The 17,821-nt window shown below is 36.8% G+C and overlaps 1 protein-coding gene across 1 annotated transcript; it reads left to right on the top strand.

Moving 5' to 3' along the window:
* The first annotated feature begins 12,629 nt into the window (after positions 1–12,629).
* On the top strand, positions 12,630–17,442 carry LOC106425858 (protein JINGUBANG-like). The gene has a single exon (XM_013866581.3). It carries the CDS (start codon positions 15,354–15,356, stop codon positions 16,725–16,727), a length of 1,374 nt encoding a protein of 457 aa, XP_013722035.2. The 5' UTR covers positions 12,630–15,353; the 3' UTR covers positions 16,728–17,442.
* Positions 17,443–17,821: the final 379 nt, after the last annotated feature.

Below are 17,821 nucleotides of genomic sequence, written 5' to 3' on the forward strand. Positions count from 1 at the left end.
ATATAATTATAAAAATATCAAAAATTATAATATTATAATTAATATAAAAATTATATTTAAAAAGTTATAGTTTTAAATTTTAAAAAATTATAGAAAATATTTTTATTTTAAAATTTTATAATATTAATAAAAATACAATAGATATATTTTAGTATTTTTATAATTCCAATTTAAATATTTTATTGAATATTTTTATTTTTGTATTTATATTGTTAAAAAAAAAGAAAAATGCATCTTCCCGCAACCGAAAACGCTAGTTGAAACCAGCTTTTGAATTTATGAGGTTTATAGCGGTTTGAAACGGTTCAAATCAGTTTAGAACAGTTTGAATGATTGTTACAAAACGGTAACAGCTGCTACCAACCACAGAAACTGTGTTTGCAGATTGCAAGGAGAAAATCGGTCATACCCTGAGTGTCGTGTAAAACTGTTGAAAAGTTGAATAACTTTACCAAAGTCCACAAAAGAAGCAGAAAATAAAACTAGACGAATTCGCATATCTTTTTTTCTTTTCCATTGTTAACGTACATATCATTTATTCTTTAGTTATAGAAGAAATATCTCTCTTGTTTCTCTTTTTCTTTTCCACTCTTAAAGTTTTCTACCAAAATAATTTAGGTGTAACTCATTATCATTATGTACGCTAAGGAACTTTTATATTTTATCTACAATATGATTGTAAACATATCATTCTCCTCTTCAATCAATTAAGCAATATTTCTTTGGTTTCTCTTTCTTTATTTACCGTACCTATTTTTATACATAGATTTATATGATTTAACATAAATATTATTATAATACGTTAACATAATACTTTTATGATACAACTAAATATTACTGTATATTATTTACTCTATTATACTATAGGTATATCACTAATACTATAATTTATTATCTTCTTAGTGATTATTTAAACATACCATTATACACTTATCATTATTATATCATTATTAGTAAATGCACAACAATTGTTATCGACTATTAATATATAATAGAATTTGATCCGCATGTTCGTGTGGCCGTTGGTTTTTATTTTATTTTTTATAAATTATTTAATAACATTTTTAAACATATAAATATTTTATTCCTTTTTATATTTCTACAAATCAAAACCAAATTCATACAGACTTTAAAAAACCTGTCCATTCTTCACCTAAAATTTTATAATATCCAAGCGGAGTTCAATTTCAAAACTCAGAAAACTCGATATCCTAAAAATCGATCCGTACCTGAACAAATACCCGAATACTCATACTCAACTGATTATGTAATAAAAAGTTTATCGTTCAAATATTTTTGGAATTATTATGGTTAACACATAAAATAAATAATGTCAAATTATTATGGTAAAAACAATTAATGAATTAAAAAATGTAAAAAATGAATGTAAAGATATAATAAGATAATTAAAAAAGGTAAATTTTGTTTTTTAAATGTATATTAAATACTGTCAAATTATTTGGAAAGGGTAATTAATAAAGTAATTAAGATGAGTGAAAATAAAAAAAATAAAAGATGTAATAAATCTATTGAAAACAAGGTTAGTTCTATTTGTATTTTAGTTTTAATAATATAGATCAACAACTAGCCACCACACAATTTATATATTGTTATGTTATAATGGGGATAACTTAAAAATCATAACAGCACGGTTAATTATTTATTTAAACTATAGTTATTATATAGAGGTCCAGTCACATATACATAAATTTTAAATATGAAATTTACTGAAATTGACTGACTGCTAACAATATTTTTGAGTGATTTTTAGTTCAAGCTCTTCGGTGGCAAGGGTCATAATTTTTTTTATTTACCTTTTTAAAAACGGTTATAATTCATAGATATATTTATATTTCATTCATTTCATCCAAACATTTCATCTCTTCTCAAATACTTTTATCAAATAGTTCTTTTGATTTTTCACTCGTAGAAGAGATGATTCGGTTGTTGTTTATTTTATGTGCAATTATAATTTTTTCTTCTATGTATTGTCTTTTTTGAAAAATTTACTTTTGAAAAGTTCACTATATTTGTCGGTTTACTTATCAATGCTCTGTTTTCCTTGTAAATTTTCAGTTATTCATGTAAACGGTTCACATTAAACATTATTATTTTCTGTTAGAGTTTTATGTTTTCTTAAAAATTAATGGAAAATATCGAGAAGTTTAGTTTTTTTGTCTCAAAAATAACTAGAGTGAACTACTTTGCATGGACCAAAATTTTGTAAGTTTTTCTAGAGATGAAAAGGTTAATCAAGTTAAAATCGGAAACAAATCGCCTCATGGAAATAAGGCAGACGCGATATTTTACTCAGGAAACATCTAATAAAAATGTGAGCATTTTTATACACACATAAATGAACCAACTGAGCTATGGCAAACTTTGAAAGAAAGGTTTGGAAAAAATAAGGAAGTAAAATCTCTTTCTGGTCTTGAACAGTGGAAAATCTGAGGTTTCAAATTTTTTAAGAAATTGAGGAATACAATTCTGCCATTCTGAAAGCAGTTTTGTGTACATCAAATAAATTTGCAAGGATCAGTACATCTATTTGTTGTTGCACGTTGACGAATAAAGAGAAATGAAACAGATTAAGGACCTAAAGGTTCTTCCCTGTGTAGAGTTTGAGATGAAAGACATGGAAGAAACAAAATAGAACAAAAGATTTTCTAACACTGTCTCAAAAAAAAAAGTATTTGATGAAAGTGTTAGACATGTTCATACTCAAATCAATTCAAGCAAGTTCAGACAGCATTAGGAGTCCATTTCAAGCTAAGAACAGATACAGACAACGAACTAAAAGAACAAGCAGAGTCAATGAAGACAGTCCCTTGCTCTAGTGCAGTCCGCAGCATCAGAGCCAACTAACTAGGGAAAAAATCGTACGACCGTCCTAGGTCCAAACCTGTGTCTCTCCGTATAAAGTCAAGGGGCTTGATTTTTCTTAAAAATACACATTTTTTACATAAATATTTTACAAGTTTTTAATAAATAAAATTAAAAAGGGGCCTAGAAATGTTTTAATTATATATGGTTAAATCACAATATATTACTGTTATATTTTATAAACAAAAATGTATTTAAAGCATTGAAAAATAAATAATCTTAAAAGGTAGAATAAAAAAATTTGCCCTGGGCCGATAAGAATGTTAAGCCGGCACTGGGCAGCATCATGTATGCCATGATTGGCACCCGAGTGGATTTGTCTTATCTAGCAGGAGTGAATAGCCGGTTTATGAGCAAACCTCTAAAAGAGCATTGGCAAGCAGTGAAGTGGGTCTTGAGGTATATCAAACGCGAACTAAAGCTTGTGTATAAGAGACAAAGTTTGTTTTGAAAGGGTTTCGACTCTGATTTTGGAGGAGATTTAGAAAGCAAAAGGCCAATTGGTGAGTATGTTTTCACTCTTGGAGATGGAACAATCAGTTGGAAGTCTGGTCTATAGAAGTGGTGGCACTACTTCCACCGGATGCCGAGTATATATATGGCACTAACTTAGGCTGTAAAATAAAAAGTTTGGATAAGGGATTGATGAATGAGGGGGTTTTTTTTTTTTTTTTTTAGAAGGCGAAAAATAAGGCGAAAAATAAGGCGATTTGGCGATCAACTCTCACGGCATGGATTCGGCGTTCCCGCCGGGGCTACCCAGGTCTCCGACGGGTTCAAAGGGTAATCAGAAGGCGCAAAACGAGACAGAGATGAAGGCGAACCCATCGGATCGATTAGGAAGTGAGTATTTGGATTTGGGAAATAAGGAGAGTTTGAGATTGGAAGATACAACAAAGCACAAAGCGGAAAACCTTGCGGGGGGATCTGTGAATGGAGGAGTTTCATGGGTTAAGATAGCACAGGAGAGGAAGGTCCTGAAGAAGTATGATCTGGAGATAATCGAGGGGGAGGAAGGGAAGGTGGTAGAAATCCCAAATGAAGTGATTGAAAAGGTAGATCTACTCTGGGAAGATTACTTGATTGGTAAATTTCTTGACACTGCACCACACGTAGCAAGAGTACACGCTATTGTAAACAGGATTTGGAATCAAGGCGAATCGAAGCAGATTGATGTTCACATAGTCGATGATACAACTATGAAGTTCAAAGTTCAAAATCCAACAATGAGAGCTAGGATTTTGAAAAGAGGCATGTGGAATATAGGGAGCGTACCGTTGGTGGTGACGAAGTGGACACCGGATGAGTTGAAGGAGAAACCTGAAATCAAGTCAATCCCAATGTGGGTTTATCTTAAGAATGTGCCAATGAACATGTTTTCATGGCAGGGACTGAGCTTCATTGTCAGTGCAGCGGGATTTCCGGTTAGGCTTCACCCAGAGACAGCATCTTGCTCAAACTTCAAACTGGCGAAGATATTTGTGAATGTTGATCTATCGAAGGAGTTGCCAGATAAAATCAACTTCACAAAGAATGGGAAACCATCTCTGGTGGAGTTCATTTATCCTTGGCTGCCACTGCGATGTCGAACCTGCGGGAAATGGGGACATGTTGAGAAAGCTTGTATTCTGAATAAGAAAGATTACATGGAGAATGGAACTTTGAAGAAGGATAACGTAGTGGAGGGAAGTAATGACAAGGAGAAGGAAAAGGAAAGTGGGGAAGGTAATGAAGTAAGAGTAGAGGCAGCTAAGGAGATAAATAGAGAGGACGAAATTGAAGAAGGGGAAATGGTGGAGAACTGGCAAGATGTAACTCCAGAGAAGGCTAGTAGAAATTCAAATCTGAAGTTTGGTCAAGTAAAGATACTAACTCCCTCTCGATTTTCAAATCTTTTGGAGGTGGATGAAAAGGGGGATTCGATAATTGAAGTAGAAAGTGAGGAGATACTAAGTGTCGTTAAAGAGATAGTAGAGGAAAATGTGAGTATAATCAAAGGAAAGGAAGCAGAGGCTATAGAAGAGAGAGGAATTGCTGATGAAAACAAGGGTGAGGTAGAGGGAGAGAAGGAAAATAAGGAAGCAGAAAGTCAGAATCAGGGCATTGCGGGAATTCCGGTTACTCAAGAAGATTGGCCTGATTTGGCAAGTGCATCCAAGATCAGACCCTCCTTACCGAGAAGATCAAAAACGATGCATCGAGTTGTTCCAGAGACAACTGGTAATATGGGGAAGCGAAACAAAAATTCTTACAAATGACAGGGTTCTTTTGGAATGTTCGTGGGTTCAACAAGCAGTCGAAACATCGAGTTGTTGATAAGTGGATTCAAGATAAAGGCTTACTGTTTGGGGGTCTCCTGGAAACAAGAGTTAAGGAGAGTAAATCAGGAAAAATCATTTCTTCAGTGTTTAAAGGGTGGTCGGCTGTAAATAATTACGAGTTTAACAGGAAGGGAAGAATCTGGGTGGTTTGGAGTCCTCGGGTTAGAATGACGCCGGTGTTTAAGTCAGATCAAATAATAACAATGTCCGTTCTGTTAGAGGAAGCAGAGGAGGAATTTTTCTGCTCTTTTGTATATGCTGAAAATACTGCAGAAAAAAGAAAAGAGTTATGGAAAGATATCAAGGATCATCATAATTCAAGGAGGTTCAGAAATAGAGAATGGATCATAATGGGTGACTTTAATGAGGTGCTGGAGGGGGAAGAACATTCAAGTCATCAGGATGGAGATATAATGACTGTGGGAATGAGAGATTTTGAGAATGTAATTCAGCATTGCAGACTTCTGGATATGGGATTTCAGGGTCCGAAGTTCACTTGGAGTAATAAAAGAGATGAAGGTACAATCAGTAAGAAGCTTGATCGAATATTAGTGAATGAAACGTGGCTTCATAAACGTACGCAGGCCTATGGAGTTTTTGAAGCTGGAGGAGTATCAGATCATTTGCGGGGAAGGTTTCAGTTGGAGGTGGAAGTAGTAAGTAAAAGGAAGCCATTTAAATTCACCAATGTGATAGCTGAGACACCAGAATTTAAGGAGATAATTGCGAGCTATTGGAGGGATAATCAACCTCTGTTTCAGTCAACTTCGGCTCTCTTCAGATTCTCGAAATACCTCAAAGGATTGAAGCCTCACATTCGATTCCTAAGTAAAAATAAATTGGGAGCACTTACTAAGAAGGTGAAAGAAGCATTTAGAGACCTATGTAAGAAGCAGGAAAATCTGATTGAAGCTCCTACACCGGAAAATGTTCACGCAGAGCATGAAGCAGCAGTAAGATGGCAGAGAATTTCGGATATTGAAGAGAAGGTGTTGAAACAGAGGTCGAAATTACATTGGTTGCAGGTTGGAGATAAAAACAACAAAGCTTTTCACAATGCAGTGAAGATAAGAGAAACAAGGAACATGATCCGAGAGATAATATGCCCTGATGGAAGAACGATCTCTACTCAAGAAGAGGTAAAGAAAGAAGCAGAAAGATTCTTTAAAGAATTCCTTACGTATGAGCCGATGGACATAGAGGAAAAGTCTGTACAGGATCTTCAGAGTATTATCTCTTTCAGATGTAGCGAAGAAGAAAGAGCAAGGCTTATAAGAATTGTTACAGAGGAGGAGATAAGAGAAGTTGTATTCAGGATGCCAAGTAGTAAATCTCCAGGACCGGATGGGTATACAAGTGAGTTTTTTAAGTCAGCATGGAGCGTAATTGGAAAAGACCTCACCAATGCAGTTCAGTCCTTCTTCAGTAAGGGATTTCTACCTAAGGGTTTAAATGCAACAATACTGGCGCTGATACCTAAGAAGGACAGAGCTCAAGAAATGCGAGATTATAGACCGATCTCATGCTGCAATGTGCTATACAAAGTGATCTCCAAAATCATCGCTAACAGACTGAAAGGTACATTACCACAGTGTATATCTTACAATCAATCTGCGTTCATAAAAGATAGGCTTTTGGTTGAAAATTTGTTGTTGGCAACGGAGATAGTCAAAGATTACCACAAAGAAGATGTTTCTCCTCGCTGCGCAATAAAGATAGATATTGCAAAAGCCTTTGATTCAGTGAACTGGCAGTTTCTATTGAATACATTGGGAGCCCTGAACATGCCTGAGGAATTCATACATTGGATCAAATTATGCGTCTGTACGGCTTCATTCTCGGTTCAGGTTAATGGAGAGCTCGCGGGGTTTTTTCAGAGTAAAAGAGGGCTCAGGCAGGGGTGTGCTTTATCACCATATTTGTTTGTCATTTGCATAAATGTGCTGTCTTGTATGCTGAACAGAGCAGTGGAAAGGAAGCAGATTGGTTATCATCCTAGATGCAAAAACATCCTCATGTCGCATCTATGCTTTGCAGATGACCTGCTGGTATTTACTGATGGAACAAAGAGATCAATAGAAGAAGTTTTCAAGGTGTTTAAGGAGTTTGAGAGTTGCTCGGGTCTGAAAATAAGCTTGGAAAAGTCCACCTTATACACTGCAGGGATAAATGAGAGTACTAAGGCGGATATTATAGCTACCTTTCCCTTCTCATCCGGAAGCCTTCCAGTCAGATATTTAGGCCTACCCCTTCTCACCAAGCGTATGACAGTAAGTGACTATCTCCCACTGGTTGAAAAAGTGAGAAAAAGAATGAGTTCTTGGACAGGGAGACTTCTCTCACATGCAGGTCGTTTGCAGCTCATAAAATCTGTTATAACAAGTCTTGCTAACTTCTGGATGGCAGCATTCAGGCTACCAGGAAGCTGTTTAAGGGAGGTGGAAAGGTTATGCTCTGCATTTCTTTGGTCTGGCCCGGATCTCAAAACAACAAAGGCGAAGGTTAGTTGGAAGGATATCTGTTTCCCAAAAGAAGAAGGTGGTTTGGGTCTTAGGCCTTTGAAGGAGTTAAATAAAGTTTACGGTTTGAAGCTGATATGGAGACTAATGGCAGAGAAGTCGCTGTGGGTTCGCTGGGTTCAATGCTACCTGATTCGGAAAAGCTCATTCTGGTCAGTTAAAGAAAACACAAGCTCTGGATCCTGGGTCTGGAGGAAGCTATTAAAACTTAGAGGCCTTGCAAAGCTGTTTATTCGAAAAGAAGTGAGAAACGGAGAATGCACATCTTTTTGGTATGACAGATGGTCCAGATTTGATGATCTAAAAGAAACACTTGGAGACAGAGGACCACTCGAATTAGGTGTCCCTGATTATTACTCTGTTGCAGAGGCAAAGAGAAATAGAAGAAGGAGGAATCATAGAGTAGACATTCTGAATCAGATAGAAGATGAGATAAGAAAGCTTGGTGATGATCGTGAGGAAGATATTGTATTATGGAAACATGCTGAAGGAAAATATAGAAACATGTTTTCGACAAGCAAGACATGGGATCAGATTCGAAGCAAGAAGCCTGTTTGTGTGTGGCATAAGGCTGTCTGGTTTTCGCAATCTACTCCTAAATATGCTTTCATCATGTGGTTAACTCTGAAGGAGAGATTGCAGACTACTGACAGGATGCAGCAGTGGAATGGATCTATAAATACAACTTGCACTCTATGTAATGAAGCGCCGGAGTCATATGCTCACCTCTTCTTTGGATGTCGATATTCTGGGATGGTTTGGAGAAAACTGGTGGAAGGATTGATGTCTGAGGATTTTACTGCGAATTGGAGTGAACTGATAGTTATGGTTTCGAAGTCATGGCTGACACCCATTAAGACTTTCATTCTTCGTTATGCTCTGCAAGCCACAATGCATACAGTTTGGTGGGAGAGGAATGCACGCAGGCATGGAGAGAAGCTGAGAGATGAGACTACATTGATAAAGATTGTGGATAAATTCATAAGACTGAAACTTCTATCACAAAAAGGAAGGGGGGATTACTTTGAGGAAGGTCTAATCACATGGTTTGGTGCACAGCCACACACATGATTTAAATAGATAGTTATATGAAATCTATTGTCTTGTAGGGAAACAAAAGTAGCACACTTGATGTAAAACAGTTTTTTCTGAATAAAATTTAACATTTATTCAAAAAAAAAAAAAAAAAAAAAAAAAAAAAAAAAAAAAAAAAGAATGAGGGGGTTTTCATCAAGATGCAGTTGAAGTGTTTAGTGATTCTTAGAGTGCCACTATCCAAGAATGATGTGAACAAAGCATATTACTCAGAAGTATAACTTTATACTGGACTTGATTGCAGACGGTTTGGTGAAGCTAACAAAGACTACTCTTTACAATACAGCTGATGCCCTTACCAAGGTGTTACGGGTGAGGAAGCTCTAAAATGCTCTGGAACTATTCTAGATTTCAAAGAACTGACAATAGTCAGAAAGATTGGTGGAATCCAAGAACTAGAATCAATGAAACTCAAATCCAAGGTAGAGTTTTGTGGATATGGTTTTGAGTCCGAACAGAGGAATGTCTGTTCTTCTCTACGGATAAGTGTTGATGGCATTCAACTTAGAAGGCTTTTATAGTTGCAGAAGACCATGACTACGATTCCAACATGAAATGAGAGCAAGTGAGAGTCCTGTGGCGTGTGCATTGGATCTTTCTCAAAATGAACCAGAAGTTGGCTGGTTCTTGAGAACTAAGCTTCGACAGAAGAGGAAGTCGGTTCTGCAGTACTCTCCTTTTGGGACCACTCTCATACGACATGGTTGGGGTTTCTTAAGGAACCGACAAGAGGGTTTTGTGGCTAGGGTTTAGACAATGAACTTGTATATAAACCAAGTAATTTTAGTGGATTCAGGGTATCAGATCCCGACGAGACGTAGAGTGAGTTTAAGAGCCTGAACTCATTAACCTTGTTGTGTTTTGTTTATCTTTCTTCCTCTGTTCTTACTTCTTAACAAATCAATCACAAACGAGTGCAAACACGAGATAGAGGATTAACTTGATATGCAACCGTTTCAGGTTTTAAATACTCACAGTGATAGTTTAAAGTTCTAAAAAATGTGATTTGCTTCTTACATTTCAATCGTCTGGTTTAAATTATTTAAGCGGAAAATAATTTTTAAAAAAAAATTTAGGCGGGAATATTTGGACGACTTACATGTAAGTCGTCTGTTTTAATTTCTTCACCAGACGACTGAAATGTAAGTCGTCCGAGTAAAATGATCCGGTTAGGTTAAAACGTACATTGGTAAAATTAAAGGTTCGGTACGATGTGGACGACTGAAATATACGTTGTCCGGGTAAATTATTCAACAGACGACTGAAATATAAGTCGTCCACACCCTAAACATAACCCCTAAACTTAATTATCTAGTTAAACACTTCATAAAACCAAATCAAACTTGAAAAGTGTTTACTATACACAGAAATAAACACATATAAGTAAGTTTTTCTAGAGATGAAAAGGTTAATCAAGTTAAAATCGGAAACAAATCGCCTCATGGAAATAAGGCAGATGCGATATTTTACTCAGGAAACATCTAATAAAAATGTGAGCATTTTTATGCACACATAAATGAACCAACTGAGCTATGGCAAACTTTGAAAGAAAGGTTTGGAAAAAATAAGGAGGTAAAATCTCTTTCTGGGCTTGAACAGTGGAAAATCTGAGGTTTCAAATTTTTTAAAAAATTGAGGAATACAATTCTGCCATTCTGAAAGCAGTTTTGTGTACATCAAATAAATTTGTAAGGATCAGTACATCTATTTGTTGTTGCACGTTGACGAATAAAGAGAAATGAAACAGATTAAGGACCTAAAGGTTCTTCCCTGTGTAGAGTTTGAGATGAAAGACATGGAAGAAACAAAATAGAACAAAAGATTTTCTAACACTGTCTCAAAAAAAAAGTATTTGATGAAAGTGTTAGACATGTTCATACTCAAATCAATTCAAGCAAGTTCAGACAGCATTAGGAGTCCATTTCAAGCTAAGAACAGATACAGACAACGAACTAAAAGAACAAGCAGAGTCAATGAAGACAGTCCCTTGCTCTAGTGCAGTCCGCAGCATCAGAGCCAACTAACTAGGGAAAAAATCGTACGACCGTACTAGGTCCAAACCTGTGTCTCTCCGTATAAAGTCAAGGGGCTTGATTTTTCTTAAAAATACACATTTTTTACATAAATATTTTACAAGTTTTTAATAAATAAAATTAAAAAGGGGCCTAGAAATGTTTTAATTATATATGGTTAAATCACAATATATTACTGTTATATTTTATAAACAAAAATGTATTTAAAGCATTGAAAAATAAATAATCTTAAAAGGTAGAATAAAAAAATTTGCCCTGGGCCGATAAGAATGTTAAGCCGGCACTGGGCAGCATCATGTATGCCATGATTGGCACCCGAGTGGATTTGTCTTATCTAGCAGGAGTGAATAGCCGGTTTATGAGCAAACCTCTAAAAGAGCATTGGCAAGCAGTGAAGTGGGTCTTGAGGTATATCAAACGCGAACTAAAGCTTGTGTATAAGAGACAAAGTTTGTTTTGAAAGGGTTTCGACTCTGATTTTGGAGGAGATTTAGAAAGCAAAAGGCCAATTGGTGAGTATGTTTTCACTCTTGGAGATGGAACAATCAGTTGGAAGTCTGGTCTATAGAAGTGGTGGCACTACTTCCACCGGATGCCGAGTATATATATGGCACTAACTTAGGCTGTAAAATAAAAAGTTTGGATAAGGGATTGATGAATGAGGGGGTTTTCATCAAGATGCAGTTGAAGTGTTTAGTGATTCTTAGAGTGCCACTATCCAAGAATGATGTGAACAAAGCATATTACTCAGAAGTATAACTTTATACTGGACTTGATTGCAGACGGTTTGGTGAAGCTAACAAAGACTACTCTTTACAATACAGCTGATGCCCTTACCAAGGTGTTACCGGTGAGGAAGCTCTAAAATGCTCTGGAACTATTCTAGATTTCAAAGAACTGACAATAGTCAGAAAGATTGGTGGAATCCAAGAACTAGAATCAATGAAACTCAAATCCAAGGTAGAGTTTTGTGGATATGGTTTTGAGTCCGAACAGAGGAATGTCTGTTCTTCTCTACGGATAAGTGTTGATGGCATTCAACTTAGAAGGCTTTTATAGTTGCAGAAGACCATGACTACGATTCCAACATGAAATGAGAGCAAGTGAGAGTCCTGTGGCGTGTGCATTGGATCTTTCTCAAAATGAACCAGAAGTTGGCTGGTTCTTGAGAACTAAGCTTCGACAGAAGAGGAAGTCGGTTCTGCAGTACTCTCCTTTTGGGACCACTCTCATACGACATGGTTGGGGTTTCTTAAGGAACCGACAAGAGGGTTTTGTGGCTAGGTTTAGACAATGAACTTGTATATAAACCAAGTAATTTTAGTGGATTCAGGGTATCAGATCCCGACGAGACGTAGAGTGAGTTTAAGAGCCTGAACTCATTAACCTTGTTGTGTTTTGTTTATCTTTCTTCCTCTGTTCTTACTTCTTAACAAATCAATCACAAACGAGTGCAAACACGAGATAGAGGATTAACTTGATATGCAACCGTTTCAGGTTTTAAATACTCACAGTGATAGTTTAAAGTTCTAAAAAATGTGATTTGCTTCTTACATTTCAATCGTCTGGTTTAAATTATTTAAGCGGAAAATAATTTTTAAAAAAAAATTTAGGCGGGAATATTTGGACGACTTACATGTAAGTCGTCTGTTTTAATTTCTTCACCAGACGACTGAAATGTAAGTCGTCCGAGTAAAATGATCCGGTTAGGTTAAAACGTACATTGGTAAAATTAAAGGTTCGGTACGATGTGGACGACTGAAATATACGTTGTCCGGGTAAATTATTCAACAGACGACTGAAATATAAGTCGTCCACACCCTAAACATAACCCCTAAACTTAATTATCTAGTTAAACACTTCATAAAACCAAATCAAACTTGAAAAGTGTTTACTATACACAGAAATAAACACATATAAGTAAGTTTTTCTAGAGATGAAAAGGTTAATCAAGTTAAAATCGGAAACAAATCGCCTCATGGAAATAAGGCAGATGCGATATTTTACTCAGGAAACATCTAATAAAAATGTGAGCATTTTTATGCACACATAAATGAACCAACTGAGCTATGGCAAACTTTGAAAGAAAGGTTTGGAAAAAATAAGGAGGTAAAATCTCTTTCTGGGCTTGAACAGTGGAAAATCTGAGGTTTCAAATTTTTTAAAAAATTGAGGAATACAATTCTGCCATTCTGAAAGCAGTTTTGTGTACATCAAATAAATTTGTAAGGATCAGTACATCTATTTGTTGTTGCACGTTGACGAATAAAGAGAAATGAAACAGATTAAGGACCTAAAGGTTCTTCCCTGTGTAGAGTTTGAGATGAAAGACATGGAAGAAACAAAATAGAACAAAAGATTTTCTAACACTGTCTCAAAAAAAAAGTATTTGATGAAAGTGTTAGACATGTTCATACTCAAATCAATTCAAGCAAGTTCAGACAGCATTAGGAGTCCATTTCAAGCTAAGAACAGATACAGACAACGAACTAAAAGAACAAGCAGAGTCAATGAAGACAGTCCCTTGCTCTAGTGCAGTCCGCAGCATCAGAGCCAACTAACTAGGGAAAAAATCGTACGACCGTACTAGGTCCAAACCTGTGTCTCTCCGTATAAAGTCAAGGGGCTTGATTTTTCTTAAAAATACACATTTTTTACATAAATATTTTACAAGTTTTTAATAAATAAAATTAAAAAGGGGCCTAGAAATGTTTTAATTATATATGGTTAAATCACAATATATTACTGTTATATTTTATAAACAAAAATGTATTTAAAGCATTGAAAAATAAATAATCTTAAAAGGTAGAATAAAAAAATTTGCCCTGGGCCGATAAGAATGTTAAGCCGGCACTGGGCAGCATCATGTATGCCATGATTGGCACCCGAGTGGATTTGTCTTATCTAGCAGGAGTGAATAGCCGGTTTATGAGCAAACCTCTAAAAGAGCATTGGCAAGCAGTGAAGTGGGTCTTGAGGTATATCAAACGCGAACTAAAGCTTGTGTATAAGAGACAAAGTTTGTTTTGAAAGGGTTTCGACTCTGATTTTGGAGGAGATTTAGAAAGCAAAAGGCCAATTGGTGAGTATGTTTTCACTCTTGGAGATGGAACAATCAGTTGGAAGTCTGGTCTATAGAAGTGGTGGCACTACTTCCACCGGATGCCGAGTATATATATGGCACTAACTTAGGCTGTAAAATAAAAAGTTTGGATAAGGGATTGATGAATGAGGGGGTTTTCATCAAGATGCAGTTGAAGTGTTTAGTGATTCTTAGAGTGCCACTATCCAAGAATGATGTGAACAAAGCATATTACTCAGAAGTATAACTTTATACTGGACTTGATTGCAGACGGTTTGGTGAAGCTAACAAAGACTACTCTTTACAATACAGCTGATGCCCTTACCAAGGTGTTACCGGTGAGGAAGCTCTAAAATGCTCTGGAACTATTCTAGATTTCAAAGAACTGACAATAGTCAGAAAGATTGGTGGAATCCAAGAACTAGAATCAATGAAACTCAAATCCAAGGTAGAGTTTTGTGGATATGGTTTTGAGTCCGAACAGAGGAATGTCTGTTCTTCTCTACGGATAAGTGTTGATGGCATTCAACTTAGAAGGCTTTTATAGTTGCAGAAGACCATGACTACGATTCCAACATGAAATGAGAGCAAGTGAGAGTCCTGTGGCGTGTGCATTGGATCTTTCTCAAAATGAACCAGAAGTTGGCTGGTTCTTGAGAACTAAGCTTCGACAGAAGAGGAAGTCGGTTCTGCAGTACTCTCCTTTTGGGACCACTCTCATACGACATGGTTGGGGTTTCTTAAGGAACCGACAAGAGGGTTTTGTGGCTAGGTTTAGACAATGAACTTGTATATAAACCAAGTAATTTTAGTGGATTCAGGGTATCAGATCCCGACGAGACGTAGAGTGAGTTTAAGAGCCTGAACTCATTAACCTTGTTGTGTTTTGTTTATCTTTCTTCCTCTGTTCTTACTTCTTAACAAATCAATCACAAACGAGTGCAAACACGAGATAGAGGATTAACTTGATATGCAACCGTTTCAGGTTTTAAATACTCACAGGTTTGATAGTTTAAAGTTCTATATATATTTTTTTTCTATTTTGATTGTCTGATTTTCTCATTATACTTCTGTTGGCACTTATTCTAACAGGAAATCATTTTTTCCTCCCTTTAAATCTACAAATCTATTTTCGGGGAAGAAACAAATAGTAAAATACTGCTTTGAGTTAGTACAATGTGCAAGATGTAAATATGACACAACAAGAATTTTCCTGAATTAGATTAAGCCAATGAAGCTTAACATCAATAATTAAAAAAACAACAAATAAATTTAGCAGCCAGCCAGCCATATTTGTTAAGCTAAAAACTAAACCCCTTCAAATCTCAATCTAATTACCCTTTTTTCTCCTCTCCGCACGAATTAATTAATTCAAAGTTGTAAATCTACGAAGGGGCCAAAAGTTAGTAACATATTCAAAATGTTCGCCGAGGCGGATAACAATATGATGCATCCTGATCCGAATCTCTCCTCCGCAATGACCGACCAGACCGAGGACGAGTACGGCCTACGTAACAGCAGTGCATCTGCGGTTGGCACAGGCATGTACGGTAGAATGAGCTGCGAAGGTTCTCCAGTGATGATGTCTCCCTGGAACCAAGCATCTCCATTTACTCAAACCGAATGGTCTAACGTCGATGAAAATCTACCTCAGAATGGTCTTATTGGCTCGCTTGTACGTGAAGAAGGCCACATCTATTCTTTAGCGGCCACAAAAGATCTTCTTTACACTGGTTCCGATAGTAAGAACATCCGCGTGTGGAAGAATCTAAAGGAGTTTAGTGCGTTTAAATGCAACAGTGGATTGGTAAAGGCCATTGTGATTTCAGGGGAAAAGATTTTCACAGGTCACCAGGACGGTAAGATTCGCGTTTGGAAAGTATCTCCTAAGAACCAAAGCTCCCACAAACGCTCTGGAACGTTACCTACTTTAAAAGATATATTCAAGGCCTCTCTCAAACCAAGTAACTATGTTGAGGTGAAGAAAAACCGCACCGCGCTTTGGATCAAACACGCGGACGCTGTCTCTTGTTTGAGCCTAAATGAAGAACAAGGGCTGTTGTATTCTGCTTCATGGGATCGAACAATCAAGGTGTGGAGGATCTCTGATTCGAAGTGCCTAGAATCAATCCCAGCTCACGATGATGCTGTAAATTCTGTGGTATCAACAACGGAAGCGATTGTGTTCTCTGGATCAGCTGATGGAACAGTGAAAGCGTGGAAGCGTGAGCAACAAGGAAAACACACAAAACACACGCTCATGCAAACGTTAACAAAGCAAGAAACTGCTATCACAGCTTTGGCTGTGAATAAAAATGGTACTGCTGTGTACTTCGGTTCGAGTGATGGTTTGGTGAATTTTTGGGAGAGAGATCAGAAGCAATTGAACTACGGTGGTGTTTTGGAGGGACACAAACTTGCTGTTCTTTGCCTTGAAGTTGCGGGCAGTCTTGTCTTCAGTGGGTCTGCTGATAAGACAATATGTGTGTGGAAGAGAGATGGAAATATCCATACATGTCTCTCTGTACTAACTGGTCACACAGGTCCTGTAAAATGTTTAGCGGTAGAAGAAAATCTTGAAGTGTCAGAACGGAAAGACCATAAATGGATTGTATATAGTGGAAGTCTGGACAAGTCAGTAAAAGTATGGGGAGTTTCAGAATCATTCATTGACATGAACAACATGTGTACGATGCAGCAACAACAACATGTCATATCTCATTCGGAGGTTGTTATGTCTGATGGCAGTTTCTCCTCATCAGCTGGTGGAGCCAGCAGCCATCAGAGAGGTTAATCATGTTTTGTGGTTTGCTCTCCTAATTAAATAACAAATTTGCATGAATGTCAAACAACTCATCAATTTTAAAAGTTAAATTTCAATACAAACAAAAAGAAAAGTTTAGTCTTATGATGCAATACGTGTATTATGAATTTGAGACTTTAATATTAAAGTTCGTTATTATTTTCAACATTTTGTGATATTGTAGTCTTGCTTATGTTGTATCATGTTCTTACTACTTTTATGAGATTTGATAGAATCATGTAGTCATTTTATTCTATTATTTCTCGTGGAATTATTGATAGCTTTTCAGTTTTCATTGATCAAAAGTTTCAAAACCATGAGCTATCCGGCTCAGTTTAGCTCGTGTTGGTTCAGTGTGAGGTTGATATACGGCCACGACTTCGCACAAATGAGTAGATACAATATCTTTTATAAATGAGACTAGCTGAACATTATTTTGTTAGCAGATTCTGTTTATGTATAAACAACCTATTCGGGTTTTATTAGAGAGGTATTGTACAACAAAGCAAAAATGTTACTGGATCAACCAAGCAGGCCGTTCCACTCTCTGTAGAAGGCCCTGTCGAGCTTTGCAGTCTAGTGACAACTGGTGTTTGAAACACCGGTAGTCTGTGAGAAACTGAGACATTACTGTGTTGTAGCTGTCTGTCTTGTCCTGCAGGAGCTTTGGCTGTGGCTGGAGAAGTAAACACACTCTTATGCCATGCTGACATTAGAGGCGAGGTCACTTCAGGCTGCAGGTGTCAATACATATCAGAGAAGGGAAATCTTGATTCATCAAAGGTGACGTGCCTACTGATATACACCCTTCCCGTTGCTGGAAACAAACATCGGTATCCTTTATGTTTCTCACTGTACCCCAAGAACACGCAGGTGAGGGAGCGAGGATCAAATTTGTTCTGAGCATAATTTCGAAGAGTAGGGTAGCAGGAGCAGCCGAAGACTCGCAGCATTGAGTAGGGTGGACTTCTCTTGTATATACTCTCATACGGACTTGTTGACTCTTCGATCGCTGTATGAGGAAGGAGATTACTCAGGAAATTTGCAGTTGAAAAAGCTTCTACCCAATACTTTTGAGGAGCTTT

The sequence above is a fragment of the Brassica napus genome, chromosome C4, assembly GCF_020379485.1.
Source record: "Brassica napus cultivar Da-Ae chromosome C4, Da-Ae, whole genome shotgun sequence".
Taxonomy (NCBI): Eukaryota; Viridiplantae; Streptophyta; class Magnoliopsida; order Brassicales; family Brassicaceae; genus Brassica; species Brassica napus.